The sequence below is a fragment of the Centropristis striata genome, chromosome 18 (assembly GCF_030273125.1).
Source record: "Centropristis striata isolate RG_2023a ecotype Rhode Island chromosome 18, C.striata_1.0, whole genome shotgun sequence".
Taxonomy (NCBI): domain Eukaryota; kingdom Metazoa; phylum Chordata; class Actinopteri; order Perciformes; family Serranidae; genus Centropristis; species Centropristis striata.
In genome coordinates this window covers 16,313,801-16,339,824 of record NC_081534.1, presented here as the reverse complement: position 1 = coordinate 16,339,824, position 26,024 = coordinate 16,313,801, and the positions used below count along the sequence as shown (strand labels likewise).

The window sequence follows — 26,024 nt, the reverse complement described above, 5'->3', positions numbered from 1 at the left end:
GGGCACCCAAGAGAAAATGGTCACATGCTCTCCTTTTGTTCCTGAATTGTGGTGCTGAATCATACGTTATAAAAAGAGTGCATGTTGTCACCTTGACCTCACTCACTAGTTTGTGGACTGCGGTTTGGTATTTTTAACTGTTGACCAACAGAACACTAAAAATGACGTATTAATGCAGCCAAAATGTTACTATGAAGTTTTTCTTTACCCGAAAAAACACAAAACACAAGTTTAAAGACCATCATTTACTAAATGAACATCATGCTGAATTGAAGATGACTTGAATATCATGAAACAGACTTTCTTTTTGGAATCAGTGAAGTCGCCCCCTGCTTGTGTTGAATTATGGCCAGAAAAAGGTTTCTACAGAACATTATGACGTCACAGTAAACAGGACCTTTGACTTTTTGGATATAAAATATAATTATTTCCTCCTAAAAGACATTCATTCATTTTCCTTACTGATTTTCCGAACTCAGGTCAGGGGGTGCTGGAGCTGACATTGGGCGAGAGGCGGGGTTCACCCTGGACAGGTCGCCAGACTATCACAGGGCTGACACATAGAGACAGACAACAACATACACTCTCATTCACTCCTACGGGCAATTTAGAGTCCCCATTTGAACCTCAGCTGTATGTCTTTGGACTGTGGGAGAAAGCTGGAGGACCCGGAGAGAACCAACGCTGACAAAGGGAACTCATCCAAACTCAACATAGAAGAGCCGCAAGCTGGAGTCGAACCTGCGACCCTCTACACCACAGGGTCGCAGGTTCGACTCCAGCTTGCGGCTCTTCTATGTTGAGTTTGGATGAGTTCCCTTTGTCAGCGTGGGTTCTCCCTGGGTCCTTCGTATTAGACATTTGTGTGCATTCTTGAGTGATAGCCAAGAACATTTTTTGTGAGGTCATAGTGGCCTTGACCTTTGACCACCAAAATTGAATCAGTTTGTCTTTGAGTCGAAGTGGACGTTTGCATCAAATTTGAAGATTCTCCCTTCAGGCGTTTCTGCGAGATCACGTTCACGAGAGTGGGACAAACCAACAACAACAGGTTGAATGTTTGTATCCTGGGTGGTATTTTTAGAGATCTATAATGCATTTGTGACATTTTACAGCACTCCAATTATAAGAATAGTGCTGCAGGGTTAAAAAAATATGAATTGTATTCCATCTCTTCCATCCTCTCTTGAGTTAATTTGTTTTTATATGCAGAGAAAGACTTTTTTTTTAAATTCTTCTGCCCTTCTCTCTCTCTCTCTCTCTCTCTCTCTCACACACACAAACACACCCTCCCCTTTCCTCAGGCTCACGCGGCACTGCTGCAGAGAGCAGTGGTCAGCCAGTATGCCGACTGAATGTGCATCACAGGAAATGTTCATCACATTTCACATTTTCTGACACCTGCGGCCGAAAGCTGAGTGCTGAAAGAGTGTACGAGAGCAGAGTGAAAGTGTGACTGACAGAACAAAACTGAAAAAGGGTGAAAAATGAGTGAAAAAGAAATGCGAGAAAGGCAGTCAGGGTGAGTGGGAGGGATGAAGAACAATTACAGAAGCTGCATGAAAGGAATAATAATCAATGTTTTTGAAGAACAATAGAGCACAGACATAAAAGTAAAGAGCTAGAAAATTACAGTGTAGGAAAGTGCCTTTTGGAAACAGCAATCATATCTGCCACATCATGTTAATAAATACATGTTTAATTTAGAAAGTGTACATTATAATCAGCTGACATATAAGAAATGCATTTCAGAAATCACATGTATCAGCATATTTGTAAACTAAAAATAAGGTTTTATAATACCCACAATATCTGTTTCTGCTGACAAAAAAAAGATTCAAAAAAGACAAATAACCTGGATATATTTCACAGTACATGTATGACTTACATTATAAAAGATGTTCCAAATACTATTTTTGAGGGCAATAAAAAAACAAAACCAAAAAAATAAATGCCGCAATGGCACAAATGCATTAAAAACAAATATCTAAACTGAAAGAACTAAACTGAAGTGGAAATGAAACATTCAATCATCATAATCTTTGGGCCTGTCGTCATATTATAGAGTCAAAACAATTTATTACATGTTCAGTGTTAAATAAAACTTCTTAAAAGAGTAGCAATTAACATTTAATTGATGGAAAATAACACAAAGAACAAATAAAAAATACCATGTAGGCAACCTGGATGGCACGTCAGAATGAATAAAAAACTGACATAACTGGATGATATTTTAAGTTATTAAAACACACAAATTACTTTGATTAAAATGAAATAAAACACAAAAAAAATGCAGTTTGGTCCAAAAGCAGGGCACGTGGGTTGCACTGGCGCCACTATCTTCACTATAGTCGACTTCCAGCTTTAAAAAAAATCCATAAGGTTGAAGCAAAATAAAATGACAGATGCAGGAAAAAGTCTTGTTCTGAGTCCTGTAGCTACACACATCATCAAGATAGAATTCTGTGCCGAACCAGATCTGATGAGAGACCTCCAGTCCATGTTGTCTGCGTCTTACATGTACCTGTTCTTGACGTACTCCCTGTACATTAGCATGTCCTCCCTGCACAGCACCCTCACCTGGCCCTGACCCGTCAGCACATGGCTCTCAAACTCATCTCGGCTGTCTCTGTCGACCTGCGGGGGAGACGCGGCGTAGATGCTGTCCTCCGGGAAGCAGGAAACTGGCTCTCTGAGAGGGGGAGGCGAAGAGGAGGAGGGGAGAAAAGAAAGAGGTAGAAGCATTTTCAAATAATGGATGTCTAGAAGAACTAATTTTAGACGAATCACGTGGAAAACAAGCCATTGTTACCATAGAGTTACCACTCGATCAAGGGCAAGAAAAATGTTTTAATCCGACATCTTGTGAACATCTGCTGGAGAGAGTGAGTCATTAAGAGTACTTATAATGGAAACAACACGAGGATAGTAGAGATGGGAGCTTTTACAGCAGATTACTCATTTTCACAGAAGCTAGACTCAAAAGCATGCCTCGTCATCCTCAGGGTGAATTATCAACTGTGTGCTCGCCAGGTGATCCACTCAGTCAGCTGGTTCAACAGCAGCCGAGGGCCCCGATGAGCAACTGAGCAGAAACAGGGCTGCATCGCAAATACACGTCTTTGTTATTGGCTGTAAAAGAGCCACAAGAGGCTGGAAGATTGAAGAAGCCTTCAGACAAATTATGAACTCAATAAGTGCCAGCATAGAGTGCTCGATTAAGGGTTTGCTTTAATTTCAAGGTCCAACTAGACCTGCAAACCAGGGTCCAAGGACGCAACTTGAACTCAAAGAGGCCCCCTTACAAAGCAGCTGAGAGGCTGGGTTGGCATGTATGGTTTTGAGAGATATCTCTCAAATACAACAGCCTCAGCAGAACTTTGAGCTGAACCATTGTGATCAAGGATGTGTCAGCAATGGAGGGCTTTCCATAATGCCCAATGGAAGTAAACAGTCGTAGCAAGATGGCAGATTCCATGGTTTACATGGAAGTTTTTCTCTTGCTATTACAGGCATTTGTTTTTATCCCCCAAAAAAGCACGGACCAATTATTAATGATAAGAAAAGGCTGAAAATATTTCATGCAAGCCTCCTCTTCCCAACCTGTAGAATATGACATGTCCACTTTGGTTCACACTTCAAGTAAAGGACAACCTTTACCTATTTACGCTCAGAACGGTTTAAAATTAGGTGCGTGAACTGTAATGGAACCCATTCCATGTAGTTGGAAAAGGGGTATAAGGTTTAAATAAGGTATGTTAAAATTAAACATCTGTGACCAATCAGTATCCTGTGAGGAGCTATTGTCAGTGTGTGTGACAACACTGATGACAAAGAGTTTAGAGTAGTTGTTGCAAAAGCATCAGTTCATATCAGAACTGGAGAGTGTTTGTTCATTGAATGAAGAGCAAAGAACAGCACTGAAGCTTTCATTGATGGAAAAGGTTTTTTCACCCTACTCATGATTGTCTTCAGCAAGAGTTTGATTTACATACCGGCTCTGGTTTGTTAATCTGATTGGTTGAAGTTGTGATAGATGGTGAAAGAAAGATGGTTCACCCAATCACCTGCCAAGTATTTTATAAAAGTGCCTCCCCTTTTCCAAAATGTTTCCAATGATGAGGTTCTGTGCAAAAAAGCCAGTGCATATCAGATTCTACAGTGTCACACTTGCAAAACTGGATGTAAAATGTTGTTTAGACTGGTTATTATAAGAGCAACATGATGTTATATGAGGCAACAAAAGTCGAAAACCTCTAATAACCTTCAGACCTCGCTGCCAGGCTTGTGTAAAAGATTTGATCTTTGCAATTCAAAAGAGGGATAAAACCTTTATCACACATGAATACTTTAAAGGAAGTAACTGGTCTTTTTTTAACCGTCCGTTCATCCTGATCTGTGACTTAAAAGCTCATCAAAATTTAAAGCGGAAACAAATCACCACACCTCACTGATGCCGCTCAACAGGAATCCACCACAGTATTCATATCCTTTCCACCAATTGAGTCGGCTTTGCCTATGGCTGCTGGGTCAATAGAGGAACTGCACAGAGGGAGGTGTCAGACTAAAGGGCTCCAAACGGTGAAGACACGTTTGGGGTTCTGTAACAGCGTCTTAGAATAGAAGCACTATTGCACAACAACAGACACACCTGCCGGATCGTGTGGACCTGACACGAGGATGACAGGGATGGATTAGTGAATGGTCAGGATGATGAAAGGTGAAGGTATAGGCAGACAAGGAGTGACGCAGAGGATGAAAAAAACGCCCTGCTGATCGACACAAAGCAGACAAATGTATGTCTCACATCTTTGTGCGATGTATAGTTTTCGCACCTGTGCCAAATTATAAATGACATTTCCTTTGACCAACATGTATGAACAAAGAAGAGTCACATGTTCAGAGAGAGCCACAAAGAGTCACATGTTGGCTCTAAAATGATGGTAGACTACACGATGAAAGTTAACTTGGAGGAGAGAAAATTCAACAAACATCTTGTTCTTCAACCTCAAGTAACAGACCTTGATTTGCAAGATAACATAAAAATGAAACATTTTAAAAAAAAGCCAGTCTACAAAGTCTTGTAATATCCACTTGGTTGGGTATGTCAATATTTCAAGATATTCATGGTTGCCAGAGGATATATCCCAATGACTTTCATGATCCACTGACTTTAACCCTGGCGCCACAGTGAGTTTGGCATGTATGGTTTCCAGAGATATCTCTTAATAACAACAGCCTCAGCAGTACTTTGTGTTAAAAATCCGACATACTGGACGCTATAGAAATTAACAATGACATGTAATGATGTACGACATGTTACGAATATTAGAGATCTCTGGAATGCTGCATGTGGGAAGCTAACTATCGTGCCATTAAAACATCTGTTAAAAAGCTTTGTAATCCAGCGTGTGGTGTCTTTTTGGAGACTTTATATACTAACACTAACGTCTTATTCATACACTTCTCTGTGTTGTAAACAATCATTTAGCTGTTCATGATGCCATGTGCTGGACTACTGACACCTGTTGCTTAATAGTGCAAATGTTTCCTCAGTGGGCCATTGGCTTAATCTTCATTGTGTTACCTCATTGGGCAATGGAAATTAAGTTAAAAGACATTCATTAAGGAAAATCTTGTAGATTATTATTTTAAGTGGTAATTAATAAAGAATGTTGGCATGTTGACCTAAGAAGATGAACATTACTGGTGCATCTCAATAAATTAGAATATCATAGAAAAGTTTATTTATGTCAGTAATTCAATTCAAAAAGTGTAAATAACACATTATATAGATCCATTACACACAGAATGAAACATTTCATGTCTTATGTTATGTAATTCCTTATAATTATAATGGTTATGGCTTACATTTAATAAAGACCTAAAATTCAGTGTCTCAAAAAAAATGTTAATATTACAAAAGACAGAGTTTAAAAAGTATTTTTAATATGGAAATGTTGGCCTCTGAAAAGTATGTCCATCTATATGCACTCAATACTTGATTGGGGCTGTTTGACTTGAACTACTGGAAATTGACTTTCCCATGATATTGTAATGTATTGAGATTTTTATTTAAAAATGTGTATTTCTGGACAGATGGTATCACAAACATGTTAATTTCACTTTGTGTTAATGCAAAATGAGCTGGAACTCATGAGCAGTGTCAATTGTATCTGGCCTTTAACCTTACTTCCTCTGAATAGCGACCTTTGGCTACAGTAGGAAATAGTGGGCAATGTCAAAACTATTTAAACTTGTGCTCCACTTACAAAGCTGTAAAATCTTCTACAAGCCGACATCTCTTCTCTGCCTGAACACTCTGTCTCTAACCTGCTTTCAGGCAACAAAGTGCAGCACAAGATAAGCAAAAACACTTCCACGTGGATGTGTTTTTTTCTCCTGTCTTTCTTTAGCATTTTTTCAATCTGTGCAGATATAATTTCACCCATTTCTATTTACGTTCCTGCCATAATGCACACAGCTAAACATCAAAACCCATCTGGCTACCTGGGTGTATTTTTAGAGCTAAACAATAAAGCAACCTCTTCAGTTTCCTCTCATGCCTCTCTCGTCTCTTTCCCCTTCAAAAGCCTTTGAAAGTATCATTTTTCTTGAGGAGGGTTACATTTTAGGACCACTGAACAGCTAAATTACTATTATACAGAGTGGCACCCCCAAAAAATATAAACACATACCAAATATTTCACTTCATATATTTTGTTTTGGCCTGCTATGTCAATGTCTTTCATCCTGATAGAAAAAGCCAGCAACAAAAAATGGAAACAGCTATCCTGGCTCTATCCAAAGGTTGAAAATATCTGCCAATAATAACTTTTAATGTTCACTACTCAAAGCCAAGTAGCCAAAAGCTGGAAAAGGTAATATTAAAAAGACAAACATCCGAATCTGAAGTAGAGTGAGACCTCCTCTTGCAACTTGCAACGTTTGACGTGGCGATATGAAACACGTCTCAAAGAAAACTAAAACCAAGCCAATATGGAAACATTTTGGTTAAAAGATAAGCCTCACTCCCTTCTTCTTTTTCTGGTTCACAATTTCTTCCATTCTGGGTTTTGTCGGTTGGCAAACCAGCTTAGAGGTGCATTACCGTCACCAGATGAACTGGAGTCGGTAAACTCTAATTCAAACGGAGGCAGAGTCAAGTGCAACACCTACATCCTAAATGGATTGTCCAGATTTATTGAAGTGGGGTTGTATGAGGTACTTATCCATAGTCAGTGTATTGATACAGTAGATGGTGGTCAGGAACCCCCCAGTTTGGAGAAGAAGGCAGGAGTACTGACATGGAAGCTACGTTTTCTAATTGTCTTTTACCTTGATATAACTCTAACTCTGAAAACTTGTGATATATATCTTTATATAACTGTAAGAAAACGTGTGTCTGTTGTATGCATGTGAATATATGCATGTAAGTGTTAAATAAAAAAGATCATGAGGAGGATTAAAAGAGGGAGCATAGCAGGGAGATTTTGTTGTCTCTGATAAACCCTGCAGCCTGCAACATTCGCACAGCAGACATGTACAGTATGAGTGAGAGCGAGCAGGAAAAAGTGGGAAAAGCTAGAGCAAAAAGAAAATATATATTAACAGGAATTCTGACAAGGCAGTTTGCCATCAAGATGCTGTCTGTGTATGTGAGAGTGAGAGTCGCAGCTAGAACGAAAGACAAAGAGAAAAAAATTACAAATGTGTCGGTACGGCTGCACATTGCCATCCCACGTGTGGCTGAATTTCGAATGTGCTCAGGAAAAAACGCCCGCTGGGTCACGGCTGGGCAAGCGGGAAAGACAAGGAGTAAAGAAATAGTGTTTGGTTGTAAGAGATGAAGATCAAACAGCGCAGAGTTAGAAGTCACCCTGGAGACCACTTAGCGGGAACTACTGTGTTCACTTGGCCCGAGGCTACTGGAACGTCCCTGGACCTCTCTCTCTTTCCTGGCTGTCGTGCCTCATTCCACATGTTGCATCTGGATCTCTGTCTACCAGGGGAATGATTGTGGGTTTAAATCACAAGGATTTCCTTATTACTAAATTTGATTGCAAAGTAAAATCCAATAAGTCATCCACTGCAGGCATAATAGACGGCATACATCAGCTTCTCGGCAGTGATGAGGTTGATACAACCTTGCAAGTGAAACTATGTTGTTCCAAAGGGGAGAAAACACATTTTTTCTCTTAAAGTTCACACTTTTCAGATTGATTTAAAAACACATTCAGCTTTTTCTTGTGAATTTGTGCTTTAATCTTAAAGCACATCATGTTTTATAAATGAACTTTAATCTCGTAAATTCTTGTTTTTTTTCTCAGAATATCACCTCCCTCCTCTAGCAACAGCAAATTTATTTTTCAATTTATTTCACCTAAAATGGCTCTTATATTCTGTCATAGATTATACCAACGTAATGCTTAACATAACACACGAGTGAGGATTATTGAGTTTGGGTACATACTGTATGGGGTTTTTCTGTCTGTGTGTGTGTTTGGGTTAATCTGTCACATGTTTTACTCACAAGCAGATGATATTTGCCAGGTTTATGCGTTCGGTTCTCTCCACCCTGTGCTGGCTCTCGCCCAGACGTGCAAACCTGCAGAAAAAAGGAAGCAAAATGAAAAAAAAAAGCTAAAAGTCTGCAGTAAATGCACACACTGAACATTATGTGTGTCTCTGCTTAATGCTCCCTCCATCTTCATGATGTCAAAACCAATTAAAAAACTGGATAACAGTGTTATTTATCCCTACATTTTATGTTTATATTGTCGACTTTGCAATACAAATACTCAGAGCCTCTCATAAAATCTAAAATTCTCCCTTTGGTAATTTTTCTCCTGCAAACACACAATAATGTGCAACAGTTGAGTGTTCCCCCTCTGGCTCTAGCTTATGATTATTTAATATTAATGCACTGATTAGCAGAGCTTTGGCAGCAGCTAACATCTTTGGAGCCATTCCAACTTCCAGCCTCAATAATGAATGCAGTTTCATTCTCATTATGTGCCACTACAGTAGGAGGATATGAAAAACATTTTTAAAGTTAATTCCCCTGCTTCATAACGCCTCAGATCTGTGCCTGCTATCAAAGTCAGAGTTACAAATCTAAGAAATAAAGATTATAAGTAAAAGCTTTTTTTTAACATCTTAAAATGTATGGTTCAAGACAATCAATGCCGTCAGACAGCCCAGTTTAAGTATTGCTGTTCAATGCCCTTGTCAAAGCCACCAGACTCCATTTACAAAAGAACATAGGAGTTTCTGGTCTACTGCTGCCTTTATTGTTTCATTTGTTTGTGTTATTGTGTGACTTTGGCGTTTAAAATAGTTAATTCAGATTCACCAAAGTCACACAATTGCACAAATAAACTAATCGATCAAGGCAGCAGTAGACCAGAAACTCTCATGTTCTGGGAGATAAAATGACAGTTTTTGTCAAAGGAGTCTTTCATTACTGATTTGTCTGATTGCATCTGAACAAAATCATGCAATTACAGAGACAGAGAGACCGACTTGCTTTACACTCAAAACGCAACATGTCTGGTGTTTGCATTTAGATCTGTTGACCCACTGGTCCTGGTTTCTCTTCAGCAGTACATTTAATTTCTCTGTCTGTAATGAAAACCCAACCTGGGTTGTGGACGTCAAAAGTGGCCCCAGCATAATTCTGAGGGGGCCACAATATAAATAAAAGAAGGAAAGAAAGAAAAAGGACATTTCTCTTACATTTTAATATTATTTAGACCTCTAGAGTTCCGACAAAATGAAGCAACGTAGAAGGGAAATTGCTTTCAGAATCAACTGCACACTATTGGGTTGTTGTTGTGTTTATATTGCATACACGTTTGTGTAATATTGAATTGATGGTCAGAGACAGTAAATTACTTTTTTTCCTGATATGCCACGCTTTCAAGAATTCATCAGCTCATGTATTTGCTTAAATATAAAGTGTACTTGTAGATGTACAAATGGTTTAAATTGCTTTACATATATAAAATATCCTGACTACTAGTATATTACATTGAGCCCGTTATCCTCAGTGGATTTAGGAGAGCAGAGTGTGAGGGGGAGAAAAAGGCTATTAAAGCTCCATCAAACGCATCACACTGTATCAAACGTCCAGTTCGCATCAAAAGAACAGATAGTTGTGTTCATTTTCAGAGCGGCTATTCACTGCAGCGAATCAAACTGGTTGGGAGCAAACAGGGAGAAAGGACAAAATGAAACAGAAAAGATGGGCAGAAAATTAAGCTCAGGGGGTGAAGGATTGGAAAGGTGGACAAAGAGCAATGAGGTCAGAAGTGTGATGCACACAGCAGGGCAGAGTTGACGATATCCCCCTGAGGGGGCTGCTGACACTGACTGCTTGTTCCTCCCCTCTCTGTATTGGGAGCTGGGTGCATTGTACATAACAATAAAAAAGAAAGGCATTTTTCTCAGCACCAGTTAAAACGAGCAGAAGCAGTCAGAGAACAAGGCTGCCGTTTGCTTCAACGTGACAGCAAAAAAAACATGCTAGGCATACACCATACTGAGAGCTGAAGGCCAAACAAATAAACAAACAAACAAAAGCCAGCTCAAGTTATTTGGTATAAGACACCACAAAAATGAACTTGAGTTTGTGTGGTTGTGTGTGTTAACTTACTTTGGACTACAGTAAAACATTAGAAACATCTCCCAACCATAAGCGCAGATGGCATTAGGGACGGGGGGGATATATCCCCCCAGATTCATAGTGATCCTGATCCGTCCCCCCCGGTTTCAGTGACAAACGTCGCTGGTAAAACAGAGGATTGATGTTCCGTTACTTAGACTAATTTACATTGCAGCGCACATAGAGAGTCCGTCTGCTAATGGTGCATTCAAGGGCTATACGAATGTCAGAATTTTTGACGTTGTTCCGAGCTCCAAGTTCCGACTATCAAGTTCTGACTTTGAGTGTAAATTGAACACACCATAAGGCGTTACGGTAAGAACAAGTTAGACCTGCCTTCAAAATAAAAGCAAACACATGTAGCTTTCAAAATAAGAGCACATGGATGTGTCAGAGTCCAACACAGAATTTGCAAAAAGACTGTCAAAATATGACACCTTAAATAAAACATAGAAGAACCCCTATTCTCCTTTACAATAATTTTTAAAAAAATATGCAATGATTACAATAGAATAGTGGCATTAGAATGTGAAAGAGGCACCAAATTTAGGCTTTTAGGGCAAAATACTCCCCCGGACCCCCCTACTTTCTTTGGGTCCCCCATCATAGTCTCAGAATCTTTTGGGAAACACTGGTTCTAAAGGCTTGACAGACTGGACCGACAAGAAATTGCCCAGCAGTATGTTCAGGGCAATGAAAGGAGGAGAGATGTTTTTGGGTCCTTCATTTAATCAGCTTCAAGTCAGTAAATTTGTTTGGCTGCACTGGGAATTTCATAGAGACACTTTTTATTTATGTAAATATGTTGGTTGCTGTTTACACTACAGTTCATATAAAAATGTTTAAATAAAACATATTTTGGTTAAGGCATCGAGTGGAAAAATAACTCATTGAGTTGAAATCATTTGCTGACAGCTTTGTCCCCCCTAGTTAAAAAGTAATAATGATGTATTTATTCATAGAACTTCACTGAGTCATGTGTATTTTTATTTTTATAAATAATTATTTATCTATATATTTAAAGCCTAATTTATTTATTTCAGGATTTCTTTCCTTGACACATTTATTTATTTATATAATCGGCATATTAAAAAAAGGTTTCTTCTTCATTATTATTATTATTATTCTGTTATTATTATTATCATTATTATTATTATTAGAAATAAAAAATATTTCTTTATTGAACTATAATGGCTCATTTGTATATTTATTGATATATTTATTGCCTCTTCAATTTATTTCAGAATCTATTTCATATACCATGTAAATATTTATTTCATAGGAATATTCATTTATTTATTTATTGAACAATGAATGAAATGGCATTCAATGCAACCTGCAAAATGCCTCACTTGCTTCCAACTCAATTACTATTACCTATTTTATAGTAGCAAGTTAAAACTCCTGATTTAAAAGATAAAGCCCTGTACACTGTGGCCAATCAAAATGTGTACATCAATTGTAATATCAAACAGTGTATGTATGCATGTGTGTTTAATACCTTTCATAAATATGCAGGTCTTTCTCAACAGGAAATTCTGCAAGATTGAGTCCGTAGGGTTCCTTAGCCGACTGCTGCTGGATCTCCTGAAGAAGTGAAAAGTGAAAAGTAAGATGCGTCAGTACATCTGTACGTGACTGAGGCAAAAAAAAGCTTTTTTTTCTTCATTTTTTTTGTCCACTTTTAACTGTTAACTGTTAACAAGACTCATCCCAAGGTAAAGCTGCTTGCTGACAGCCAGTTCCTCCAAATAGCTGCAAAGCAAACTATGAAACCGCACAGACAAGGTCATCCAGTTCAGCTGCTTCTCTACAACTGATTCGCTACTTAAGATGGCCCAAGGAGTGTAATTTAAGCAACTATGAATGTAATTTGATTGTTTGTGTCTGATGAGGTGGTTTCATGTTCAGGGATGGTGCCCTCCAGGGGGTCTTGCACACAGTGTTCAAAGTTTGAAGAGACATAATAATAATAATCATAATGATAAACAGGTGATCAGTTTGAAAAGGTCAGACCAGTTCAAGAATATGCTAAAAGGCTCTATGTTCAAAAGATTGAGTAATCAGAATTTTTTCTGTCATTAAAAAATGAAGAAAACAGACAAAAACAAAAAATAAATGTGAAGATAATGAATCATTACCAAGAGCAATCAATAATGATGCTCTGAAAAAAACACACTTTCCACGGTACAGGAAACAACCTTCAATTAAAAATGCAATTAACCAATGAGATTCATATAAAGACAGTACAAAACAGTATATGAAAAACAATAAATATTCCCAGGAGAATATTACTTCCTCATCAGGCTATGATTTATGGTATTTTTTTCAGTTTCTTAGGTAACAAGCAATAAAGCTGTATTAACACAATTTATAGGAAATAAATTCAGTATTTCCTTTCATAAAGGTTTATCCCAATCAAACCAGAATTATATTAAGTAATGTTATTTATTAAGCCTTCCTTTAACACGTGACTGAAGATTACATAACAGGTGCAAGAGGGAGAAGAACAGAAAGACTTCTCTGAAACTTGTTGACCCTGACAATAAACAGTCTGCAACAGCAGAGTGAGGCAGATTAGATTCCCATAGAATAAAAATAAGAAGGTTGAGAACACGTGCTCAACAAATCCAGAGGACTGAAGAGGCGAGAAAACATCATCTGGTCTGATTAATCTCAGTTCAGGGGTTCACACGCTGGTAGTAAAGTGGGAATTTTATGTAAACAGCATGAATCCATCTTGCCTTGTGGGGTAGTGTGAGATTGCGGGGACGGTGTTATATTGTTTGAGTTTTCTTGGCAGACGTTGGACAATTTTATAACAGCTGAACGTGCTCTGACAGCAGGGTAATCCATGCAAAAATGATTTTCTATACTACAGTTTAAATGTTATATTGTGATATGTGTTTATTATCATAATAATTGTAGAAATTAGGGCTGGGAAAAAAGGAGAAAATCAAACATTGCAATATCTTTTTTTTTTTTTTTTTTTTACCTCAATATCAATATATGCCATTGTATGGTTACTGCTGTTTACACAAAACACAATGAGATTTTTGTTTAATCAGTAACGGAATATAATTAGTAAGTCGGTAAAAACAAATAATAGAACAGCTACAACGGTCTGGGAAGTTCAGTAAATGACATCACTTCACTGTATGCAATGCAGACAACTATGCCCTGAAATCATGATATTCAAAATCTAAGAAGATATCTAGTCCCATATCACAATATTGATATTGATATCGATATATTGCCCTGCCCTAGCAGAAACCATTTATAGACCTAGTACCTAAATGTGAATGTCTGCTTTTGGCTAATCAAGTGAATTAAGCTTACTTTCTTATGAACTATGATTATAAGGATGTTTTGAATATTTGTGATTCATCCATCACATGCATTAACTGTATAAAAGCATGTGAGAGCAAATTACTGCTCCACTAAATATCAATTGAGCTTGCAATGGGCAATTTTTTGATCGAAAATGATGTGGTTGCACAATTTTTTTCAAAATTCTCCAGTTCACTTACGTTCCACTTTTTTTTATATGCTCAGAACTTTATACATAGATGGAAAACCTGACAGCTCCCCAAAAGAGAAGCCAGAACATCTCAATCGCCCCCTGGTGGTTGGCTGCAGTGTAGGTCATAAACCCCGCCCCCTCCATGTTCGCAGATAGGACAAAATAAAAAAAAGTACACATCAAATACATTTTACCCAAATACAGTTTCTGTTATTTAATCTGTTGTATGTTCAAGTTTTAATTTTTCCCATAAGCTTGGTTTTAATTAGTTATTTTAAGCTTGACAAAGCAGGAGTCATATGATTGACAGCTGTGACTCGTGGGCGGCTGTATGGGCGGGACCTCAAAACAGATGCTGTGTAGACTCTGGCTTCAAATAACGGCATCAATGCAAGATGGCAGTGCCCGTACCCAGGATATTTTGGGTTAATTTTTTTGGCCAGGCCATCTCTATTTATACTCTATGGTCACATGACTGATAAGTGGACTATATGACGAAACTGGAAATGGCTTTAGAGTCTGTACCACCTTGATGAAGGCAAGATAGCTGAAAGAGGTTTGGTGAATACAGAACTGTATACTAAGGAAGACTTAGACTTGGATGAAATGAATCCCTGAAAAATTGAAGTTCTTAATCACATTGATACATATATATAAATGCAATGTTGTCATAAAGAAGCACTGTGCTCAAATCTGGGATCGGTAGCTGTAGTTGTTGTCGATTTATCAGACAGAAACTTTTAACTCTCTTGGTTTGTTTAAAATGTGCTGCGAATACTCCCTTTAGAAGAATGATATCGTAAACATTATCCAGAGTCCCTGAGGTGTATTTTACCCGCTTTCTATAAGGGCAGAGAGCAGCCTGTTATGTAACAGCATGCACAGGACTGGGCGTAAAGCTGTCAGCTATGCCATTGTTCTTTTTTTGACTGTTTGACTGCAATATGCTCAACATAATGTGTTCAATTTTCACAGTATTTGTATTGATCCATGCTGCAGTCAGGGGAGGACGAATGAGGGTGTTCCAGGACCCTGTCCAAGAAACAGCAGCTGTGAACACACACACACACACACACACACACACACACACACACACACACACACAATAAAAAAAAATGCTTGCACAAAGATGGATTACATGGGAACACACACCTTCTGCAGCATATACACATTCATATGGTGTGTGAAAGCACAGACGGGTGTGTAAACACGTTTGCGTATACATACACCCACACACATTGCAAATCTATTCATGTTGATGCAAGCACACGTACGCCCATATTGGGGGGAATATGAAATGAGCATGTGTAATTACATGCCAAACGTAGTAATGATCTGATGTTTAAATATTTCAACAGGTTTGCTTTCTGCTGGCACCCGAGCAATCCATTCTCAGGGACGGGCTCTGAGGCAGCGTCACGAGGCACAGGAGAGCTGGCGGGTGTGTGCGTCGACACGTGAGCTAGCTGTCCAAACCAAAAATTCATGACCAGCTCAGTGCTCAAGGCCCCGAGAAGACAGAGCAGAGAGAACCCACAGAAAATACATCATAAATCAGGAGGGGAGAGAGACGGATGGAGCAGGAGCGAAAGCCTTGCCTTTAACTCTGAAGATCAAAAATGGTCCAATTAAATTTTCTGTTGGCCAGATTCTCAGTGGAAACAGATTTTTCTCTTGATGCATAGAAGATAAAATTTAAAATGTTGAAACATCTTCAAAACAAATGGAATTATTTTTTTAAATAAATACATTTTCAACAAAACGGTTTATTTGTCGTCACATATTTGGGTTGTAAGCTTATTTGCTTTCTTGCGAAAAGTTAGAATAGAAAATCTCTCAAAACACTATACAGGAGATGATTAGCTGAGCTTAGCTGAGCTTAGCATAAAGCCTGGAAACGCGGTAAAACCTCCTGGTGTATTGTCAGCACTGCGCACAGACAAGAAACAGTAACAGAACAAAAAAAAACATTCTTTGTTTGAAATTTCTGTTCATGCATTTGTTGTACAAATTAGACATAAGGTGTAAATTAGTGTCAATACGGTTGCATTCAGAGCAAATCAGGTGTCACAGTGAGTGTCACTGAAATAGAGCACAAATAGAAATATTAACCAGAAATCCCACCTTGAAGAGTGTAACAGCTCTGATAAGGTCATCTGTGAGCAGCGGTGTGCTACAATGCTACAAGGTAAACAAGACTTTGCATGATTTTGCGCGACGTCAAGTTGCATTTCTCAAAAAAAAAATCGCTTCATATCAACTTTTTAATGCGAGACAACTGCATTTTTTTCAGCATCACCTGCAGTCTCCGCCGCCACAGCCTAAATATACAACGTTCTTTCAAATGAATGGGAGGCCTGGAGTTTTTAATGCAAAACTTGATTTGGTGTGATGCAGCCTAGAACAATTTTTGTAACTTTATGCTAAGCTAATATCCTCTTGGCTCTAACTTCATGCTTAATGTACAGATATGAGAATCTTCTGAACTAGTCAATGTTAACCAAAAAATAAGGGATCACTGAAGTCATTAGTGTTGGAAACGTGAATTTCTGTGCAAATTTTGTGCAATTGATTACGCTGACCAGATGGTAGTACTTGAAGAAATGCTAGAGAATCACCAAAATGATTAATACTGTGGGCACTAATGACATTTCAGTCCGGCCAAAATTTGTAGAGCGACAGACCAACTGACAGATTGACACTAACGTCCATAGAGCGGAGCTGCTTGTTTGGCCATTAACCAACCATTTAATAAAGAGGTCGTCTCTAACAGCTTTCACCTGCTGGCAGGGGACGACAGTGGAGCAATGTGTGACATATTTATTGCTGCTATCAATACAGACGAAGAAGTCTCTTCATCTTAGCCCTGGAGAGGAATGTGTTTGACAAGCAGGAGCTGCTTTCAAATTGATGCCAAGCAAAGACTTCACACCATCTGGACGTAGCATTTTTTTTTCAGAAGAAATAGAAATACTTTGCATTTTACATTTGCTATTTGGGTGTTAAGTCATCTGCCAAAAAGCAATGGAGACTTTTGCGCTCAGAAATGTCAAATGTGTCTCTAGATTATACTATATCGATCATTAGGCATGTAACTTAGGACAGAGGGTGCAATGTATTGGAAGAAGGAGTGGCCCGACTACTGCTGATGTCAGTAAATAATGGCTGTAAAAGGAGTAGCATTATTGTTGGAGCAATCAACACTTTAATAACTCTTTGTGACTCATTCTTGTGTTTTTAAGTGAGAAATTCCAAGCGGATGTCGTTATCTGGTGTATCTGAATCACCCTGTTGACACACTGGCCTACTACCTGTGCTGATTAATGTGCTCGTTCTCTCTGCTGTGGTTTGGTATCTAGGTCAAGGGTGGAAACAGACGTGATACCAGTCCAGCTGGGGTGTAAAACAGATACTGAGAGGGTAATGACACATTCTGGGAATCCGTCATGCCTATCCTATACTCTATATATAGTACGTAAAAGCTTGTTGTAAACTATATAGTGAGGGTTTGTGAAGAAAGAAGCAATTAGGTCAGATAAATATCGTATAGTGTGTAAACAGGACGTTGACAGGAATATCTCCGGTCTAGATTGTATTTTATTATCTTTTTGCCAAGTATGATACCAGAAATCTTCACATTTTCACTAATATATCACTGTTAAAACAACAGCACAGTTTCCCTCGCTTCAAAGAGTGTCATGGTTCACTCTCACAGCTCCCATTAACCTTGTTTCTAGCCACAGCAGGCAGCTGTTAGTGGCTAGCTGGTGGACAGAGTGCAGAATTTAGCCAGAAAAGCCATATTTTTCCCTTTAGGAGCTGGTGGAGACCAAAACAGAGCTTAAAGAGGAGTGAATATTACACTTCTATTCATTAGGTGGACAGCAATAGAATCCATCAGCTATTCTGAAGATGAGTTAACATCTGGAGGTAAGGACTAATAGTTCTGGGGTCCCGGTGTACACCCTAGATAACTCAGCTGATGTAGATTATTGGTATACGCCAGCCATTGGAGACCTATGGCCACCTATGGCCAAATAGCATTAAGTTGTCACAAACTTGATCTCTGGTGTTATTGGGTTGCTTCTGTTGGTTGGTGAAGTGACTTCATCCTTGAGGAGCTCTACTTTGATCTTAATACCCTCACAATTAAGGCAATACCATTTTTAAAGGTCAGTTTCATTAACGGTTTCTAAGTATTGATTGATGTTGAGGCTGATTGCCAGCCCCAGCTATTTTAGGATTGTTTGTGATTTGCTCTCAGTGACTTGGGAGTCCTCTTAACTAATTAGTGTTATGTGAACTAGTCTTAGACCAAAAAGTAAAATAAAGACTGACACAAACTGACATCCGTTTTTAGACTTCACCTCAAAATCAGCAAGTTGGGAGCTACTTTTAGCCTGAAGATGTTTTGTGAATATGGCCCCAGACTATAAACAGAAAAAAACATTGAAGTCAGGTGGAAATAAGGAGAGCAAGAAAACACTTGCTTAAAAACTGAACTGACCTCTTTTAAGATCTGTCCAGAAACAAGCATGAGCACATTGTCAAAGCAGAATTAGACCTCCACATCAAACTCAGCAAGAAACCCAAAGAGGACAAGACACCTGCGGGTGACCACATATCACCTGATGTCCTAAAAGCATGCAAAATCCCACAGCACATGTCCCACATTCACTTTTTAATGAAACCAGAGCCTTAGAGGAGGAAGCCACAGATGAGCAGACCATTCTGTTACGTTTCCCATAAAAGATCAAGAATGAAGCGATGCTTCTATTAAATATCAGCAAAATGTTGATCATTTTGGCATTTTTCAGCAAGAATGCTTCCTGTAAAATTGAACATTTCCAATCAAGACACTTATCTCAGGAATCTTCCATCTCTATATCACCACACAGAAGGGTATTTTTATGAAAAGATTGTAGATTGTAGATTTTAATTTAAACGGCACTCAATAAAAGCTGGTTTCTCATTTCATGTCTGAGTCAGGACCCCCAGTTGGCATCAAGAGACTTATTCAGATTTCTGGCCGGCTTTCCAAAGCAAACATTCAATTAAGCAGATCTGTTTTTATTGAATCAAGAGGCCATATAGGCATACATACTAATTTGCATTCCACATGGCATGTATATAGTACTTGTGTAAAACATTTGGTTCCTTATACAAATAAATGAAGAAAAAGAAAGGATTGCAGTTATAAATACCACAACACTCTTTAATTATCCCCAAAACCAACATTAACATCAACCCACATCATTTGGACCCTCATCTCTGGAAACCCATGCCCCTGAGGATGATTCAGTTGATGTCTACTCTTCCGACTGACGCAAACAGAAACAGATAACTAATTCCTTTTGGGAACTCGGGGGAGGTTGGAAAGTGGAAAGGAGAAAATACAATTAGTGTGACATACCCAAATTGGAATGTAAAATGTTTTGAAGGCCCAAAATAAAGCAGGTGGCATGAACTGCACTTACATTTCCCTGAGGTCCTTAGAGGAGATTTCATATCCTTGAATCATTAGGATCTCATCTGAAAGGCTACTTTGTTTCCTCAATATTAAAGAATAAGTGACACACATTTAGATTCAGTTTTAATTGTGTTTCTACCTTTAAGTGATTCAAATTTGATCTTTCGGTTTATCACTATTGCAGTTTAAATGTGTTTCCTGAAGTGAATATGTTAATCTATCTCCAGGTCTTTAGATGCTTTGTGTGATTTCATACCTCCTGTGTTCGAGTGCTCTCGCCAGACTCTGTTAGCAGTTTGATCGGGGTAGAGCGCTGGGACACGGATCCTTCGTCATCGCGGTCGTCCTCGGAGTCGTCCTCTGATGTGCTGCTGATGGCCTCCTCACTCGGGGGAGGGGGGGCGCTGGCAGCAGTCTTCCTCTGGAGCAGCGTCTCCTCTTTAGTGCTTTTGTTGCTGCAAATTCCCACAAACATCAACAATGATAAACACATGCACAAACACACACATGCACAATTGGTTGACATGCAATTTGCTGTCACACATAAAATGTCATGTTTGTAACTCCGCTTTATGAGAGTGTATATCGTGTGTAGTGTAGTGTCTTCTGATCGGAAGGTCGGTGGTTCGATCCCCGACCATGGCAGCCTACATGTCGAAGTATCCTTGAGCAAGATACTGAACCCCAAATTGCTCCCGATGCTGCGTTTATCAGTGTGTGAATGAATTCCCAATGGTGGCAGGTGGCACCAGTGTGCCCTGGTAGCCTCGGCCACCAGCATGAATGTGTGTGTGAATGGGTGAATGATCGTAGCGTGTAGTGTAAAGCGCTTTGGATAAAAGCGCTATATAAGTGCACCCCATTTACCATTTAGTCAAGCAGCAGGACCTGAGTGTGTAAAGACACAGTGTGACCTTATATTGTGAACTTTAATAGACTTTATACTTCACAATTATTGTTTTCTGTCAGAGCATTTTTATGCAATTAACCACACTTGAAGGCAGCTCTTTTCTTTTGTCAGGAAAAGACTGAGCATCCATGTAGTCAGATGTTGGACAAACTCCTGGCAAGTTAGGGGTAAGATTTTGTATTTAGTTTTTTAAGGTTTTTTGTTTTTACCCCTTCCAATGGCAGCGAAGGGCAGGAATGTTTACTGTACTCTCTCACCGGCTCGCTGGTTCCTTGATTGGCTACCGCAGCATGATATCAGGTTGCATTTCTAAAAAAACTGTTTCTGTGTCGACGTTTTATCACATGTCCGTGTTTTTTTTTTCTTTCTTCCTGGCATCCCCTGTTGCCCTCACTGCTGCCACATTAAACATTAACACCACTTAACAACAACAACTTTCTGTTCACCAAGAGGAAGATAGAGTTTAGACCTGGTTTAGACCCATTATCCTTCCACTGACGAAGTTTAAAGTACACCCTTAATGCAACTATTATCCTTTTGGAGCCCAGTGTTTACCACCTCTGCTAAGAGCCTGTCACTCAATTGTCAGCTGACTTTTTGGATAACCAGTCCAAACTTTTCCCTCACTCACATGTTTGGTCCTGCAAGTATTGCAAGAAAGGACCTTGTTTTCCATGCTACACTATTCCACCAAGTTACATGAAGATCAGGCCAGTAGTTTTTTTCTGTAATCCTGCTGAAAAATAAACCGAACAGAAAACCTAACCTCCTAGGCAGAGGTAATTACATTGAACTAATATAGTTCTTAATGTGCTTAATAGTGATATACAGATTCACCTTGCATAATGTAAGCCTATTTTAGTATGATGTAGTTACAGGCCAACCAGTTCTAATGTGATGTCTAAAGTCTAGTATTTGGATAGAATATGTTAAACTCTGGCAACAGATGAAAGTAAGAATACCTTCCATCTTGGTGAACAGAATATTGATTGGTTTTCTAAAAATTGTCTGTTATGTAAGACGATGATTTCTATGGCGGATGTTTGCATCTTACCCAGGTTGTGACTCAACTTACGAGAATTTCTAGAACCACGGATGGCGTTAATACTTCCACCTGTATTGATCTTCCGTCTGCAGATTATAAGTAATGCATACCTATTTTTGAGTGATGCTAAAAATCAGCAGAAGGATGTAAAAGCAGGTTTCACTGGCTTGAATTACAAATCTATTGTTATACTCTGTGCTGAGTAGGATACTTGAGAAGATTATTTTTAAACCCTCAATATGTAATTTTCTGCCAAAAGGATTCTCTCAATCATGACAATAACAAAAGACGGAGTTTGGTGACGCAGTGAAGTAGCAGAGACTCGTTTTAGCCTTCACTGCCATTACCTATATAACTGATTCTCCTGATTAGGATTCCTTCAGTGTTCATTGTTCTGGAGATTTTTACTGGGAAATTAATTATCCACAGAGGTCTCCTCCTCTCCAAAACCATCTGAACAGGAGATTGACGCCCAAAGAAACAATGAAAAAGTGGTTTCACACTAAAATCAATGTTTTTTAAATGATGTTTGCTGAACACAGAACATACCGGAGGAACTATGAGCCAAGCTGTCGCTAAAACTTGCTCAGCTTATTATTATGGATGACATGAAATTATTTAGAGCTTTTGTAAGAGCAAAAAAGTATTGCGGTGTTGCACAAGGAAGTTGCTTGGGCCCACTTATTTTTTCCCCATTTCAGTTATTTATTTAACTCTTGTTGTTAAAAACAAATGTAGCTATGTAAGAGCAATATCCTTTTAAATAGCATTATGTTTTTTTTACTGTTACAATCCTAGTGTGGAACCCAGGAGGACTAGCGACTACTTTGTGGAAGCTAATGGAGATTCATATTAAGATTAATGTAATAAGCATTAAAGGAAAACAATGAAGCAGTAAAGAACATTAGAGTGGCAAGGTGTAGAGCAGTAATGGTCACGCTGTGCTGCAATAATGTTGAGACCATTAGGAATCACCAGCACATGAGGTTTCTAATCAGGCTCTGCTTTAAGCTTTGTCCTCATAGTATGTCTGTGCAGGGGAGACTATTTAAAAAAACATATGCTTGCACACACACATGAAGTTCATCACAGGTTAATTCAGCACTGTGTGTTCTGAACAAAGACAGGATAAAGGACAGAGCTGTGTTTTTGGTAACTTGAGAACACACTGTCAAATGAAGCTGTGTGTATGAGGGCACTGTGACATGGGGTTTATTACATAAAAATGAAATAAATAAATGAAAAATCCCAAATGTGAGTTTTTATAAAGATACACTCACCCCAGCACTGATTTTCCTGTTTCCTCTGGCTTGCGAACTGTGAACGGGCTTGGATCCACTCCGACTGTCTTGGGCATAAATTCCCTTTATGAGCGGAAGTTAGAAGAAAACTCATTAACTGCAATAATGTCACAATAACAATTATGTAAAAGTAATACTTGCCAAAATATTTATTGGGTGTTTTCGCATCAAGGGTCAACATTTAAGCAATAATTTTAGATTATTTAAGCTGTAAAACACGTCTCTAATTGTAGATTACAACCAAGTCCTTCATATTTCTATCTCTGATTGTCTAAAGGGTCTGTGTATTCACCTTGCAGAGTTGGTCATGGCGATGCAGAATGTGTCATCAAAGGAAGTAAGTTCATAAGGTCTGAAGAATTCTGTGTAGATGTCAGTGGATTCGTCAAAGCGGTTCACTCTCTTCACTTTGACCTTCTTCATGGTGTCATCACATGAGACTGCATCCACACAGGAATGCAGAAAAAGAAACATTTTTTAAACATTAATGACACACTTAAAGTATAAACCTTTCATGTCTCATGAAAAGTCTAAAACTGATAGGTTGCACCTGTATTACTAAAGTCTGAGATATTGTATAACTACAAAGGAAGTTGATGTAGACAACATTATTCATTGCTTTTTCGACTATGGTTTTGGACCCTAATCCTAACCACCTCACCCTAAAACTGCTTAAAACATATTGCAAACTACTAGAAAAACTAAACAACCGACTCCTAAGAGTGTCTTTTAGTACAACAACAATTAGCGTCACTGTATCTTGAGTGGGCCGGCTTTTGGCTAACACTCAAAAATCAAAATTGCATTAATTACTTGTATAAATCATCATGTTATGTTTCCAATTATCGAAGTGGTGTGAAACTAGAATCTTATCTTTCAAACCGTATATCGTTTTTAACCTTGTACATTAGTCTTGGGTTTACCAGAGTTGGCAAAAGGATGCTAACGGCGTTGAATTAACGTCACAGTATCCCGTATCAGTCGTCTGTTGGCTAACATTCTATCAAAATTTCACATTAATTACTAGTACAAATGATTGTGTTATGTTTCCATTTGATTAAGTGGTGTGAAACTAGAATCTAACCTCTTGTCTTCAAACCATATATCGTTTTAACTATGTAAGTTAGCCTTGGGTTTACCAGTCAGCAAAAGGACGCTAACGCTGTTGAAGTAGCGTAGCACTATCATTTTCACGGATCGGTCACTTTCATCTACTCGCTGTAAAACAATGGGCGCTGCTGATTTTTGGGGGGAAATTGGATGTTTCTGGGTAAGCCAAAAAATCATATCACCATTATCAACCATAGTTATCAACACACCCAGGACCATACTTCTGTCCTTCACAATAAGATACAGTACAGTGAACAGATTGTTGCCTGAGTGTCGCCCAAGCGGTTTTACTGCTTTCTGCTTTCATCAGAGTTACTTTCGTATTATAATTAGACATGTAAATCTTCAAATACAAAAATTATATTTTAACTGCCTCTGTTACATATATTGGATATTACAGGCATTATAAAGTGAAGATATACCTTCATCATAGGCCACAGGAAGGTAGGACAAGATTCCCGGTGACCACCACAGAGTGTAGCTGCAAACAGACAACATACACAAATGTGTTAAAACCGTTCAGAAAATTTTCCACTGACTGATGTGTATGCTGCCGTCTCTCCTGAGCCTTCACATAACCTAGATATGAAATTGGCTTGACTGGACCACCTACTGTACAACACCTGAATACATCAGCCTTTTATCCTATACTACCATTTTGACTGAAAGCACTGATAATGATTTAGTGTCTGATGTGCTACTTTGGGTGGGTTTGAGAGAACAAGCGCAGTGTGGGGCTGCTGAATTGATTTCAGTTCCAGCCACACTAATTTCTTGGAATAATGGCTGAGCTACCTTGGCCCACTGTGGCTGCATGAACAAGTGAAAACTGGGTCTAGTTTTATGTAAGCATGAAGACAATGGAGAGAAAATAGCTTGCATAGTAGAACACACCTACACACATGCACACAAACTACAAAGACAGAACTACCCTGGGTCAAAACCTGTAATCATTAGTAAGGAAAGACTAATTGACAAACCATAATATGAACCTCACAGGGTAAAAAAAAATCAGCATGGATAGAAACGCAAGCTGACTACTAAACTTTATTACACAGAATTACTAAAATAAATAACAAAATTATTTAAGTCTATTACATCCATGCTACATTAAAATAAGTAAATAATTAAAAAAGAAGAGGGATATTTTTCTCACTCCCATTGTCAGGAAACAGTTAATGTGACAAGGCTGATAAAGGAAAACACTTGGATGTGAGAGATTTCAGGTATCCAATTTTCAAGGATAAAAAGGTGTTTAATGTGACTATGTGGTGGCCTTGCATGCAAAAGAATTTCTGGCACATCTATTCATTTGGTTTATATCGGTTTGCTGCAGAGTTGCAGATGAAGATTAGGCATCACACTGCATTTGGACTCCAAACATTTCCAACATCTCCAGAGCATTGTCAAAGTCCAAAAGTCAGAATTCATTGAAACGACTGATGTAATAATTTCCATAATTCACGTCTTCTTTAATCCATATTTGTTGACATTAAGCCCTTCCAAATACAACATTTTAACTGCTTTTGCTACACTTCTTGCCACACACCAACAGGGACATATAGCAGCAATTTAGCAGCAGCACAAATTACATTAATAAAAGCAATCTCATGAAAAACATGGTCATGTGAAGAACCTCAACCACAGACTTGTACAGCCTGGACATTTACAGAAACAGCAGTAGTAATTTTTTGTGAGTGATTTCTGAGATATCCAATCATCCCAAAAAAATACACACAAACGTTACAAAACATTGATTAGTTATATATATATATATATATATATATATATATATATATATATATAAAATATTTATGAAAATAAAATATAAAATAAATAAAGTCATTTTGATTTGATTGATTTGGATATGTGCATGTACCAAGGTTATTATAGTTAACGAAAACTAACAAAATAACAAAAACTAAAATTGAAAAAACATTTTCGTTAACTGAAATAAAAATAAAAACATGAGTTTTTAAAAAACGCGAACTAACTGAAA

General features: G+C 38.3%; 1 protein-coding gene across 2 annotated transcripts in view; it reads right to left on the bottom strand.

Annotated features, from left to right (window-relative positions):
* Positions 1–838: 838 nt before the first annotated feature.
* fig4a (FIG4 phosphoinositide 5-phosphatase a) overlaps positions 839–26,024 on the bottom strand; it is a 66,097-nt gene continuing 40,911 nt past the window's right edge. For both annotated transcript variants that reach the window (XM_059355977.1, XM_059355976.1), the window contains exons 18-24: positions 24,448–24,506; positions 23,208–23,355; positions 22,895–22,978; positions 19,916–20,114; positions 12,168–12,253; positions 8,534–8,608; positions 839–2,692 (exon numbers count right to left, since the gene is read on the bottom strand). In XM_059355977.1, the coding sequence (XP_059211960.1) occupies positions 2,515–2,692; positions 8,534–8,608; positions 12,168–12,253; positions 19,916–20,114; positions 22,895–22,978; positions 23,208–23,355; positions 24,448–24,506 (829 nt within the window). In that variant the 3' untranslated portion in view covers positions 839–2,514. The remainder of the gene's footprint in view (positions 2,693–8,533; positions 8,609–12,167; positions 12,254–19,915; positions 20,115–22,894; positions 22,979–23,207; positions 23,356–24,447; positions 24,507–26,024) is intronic.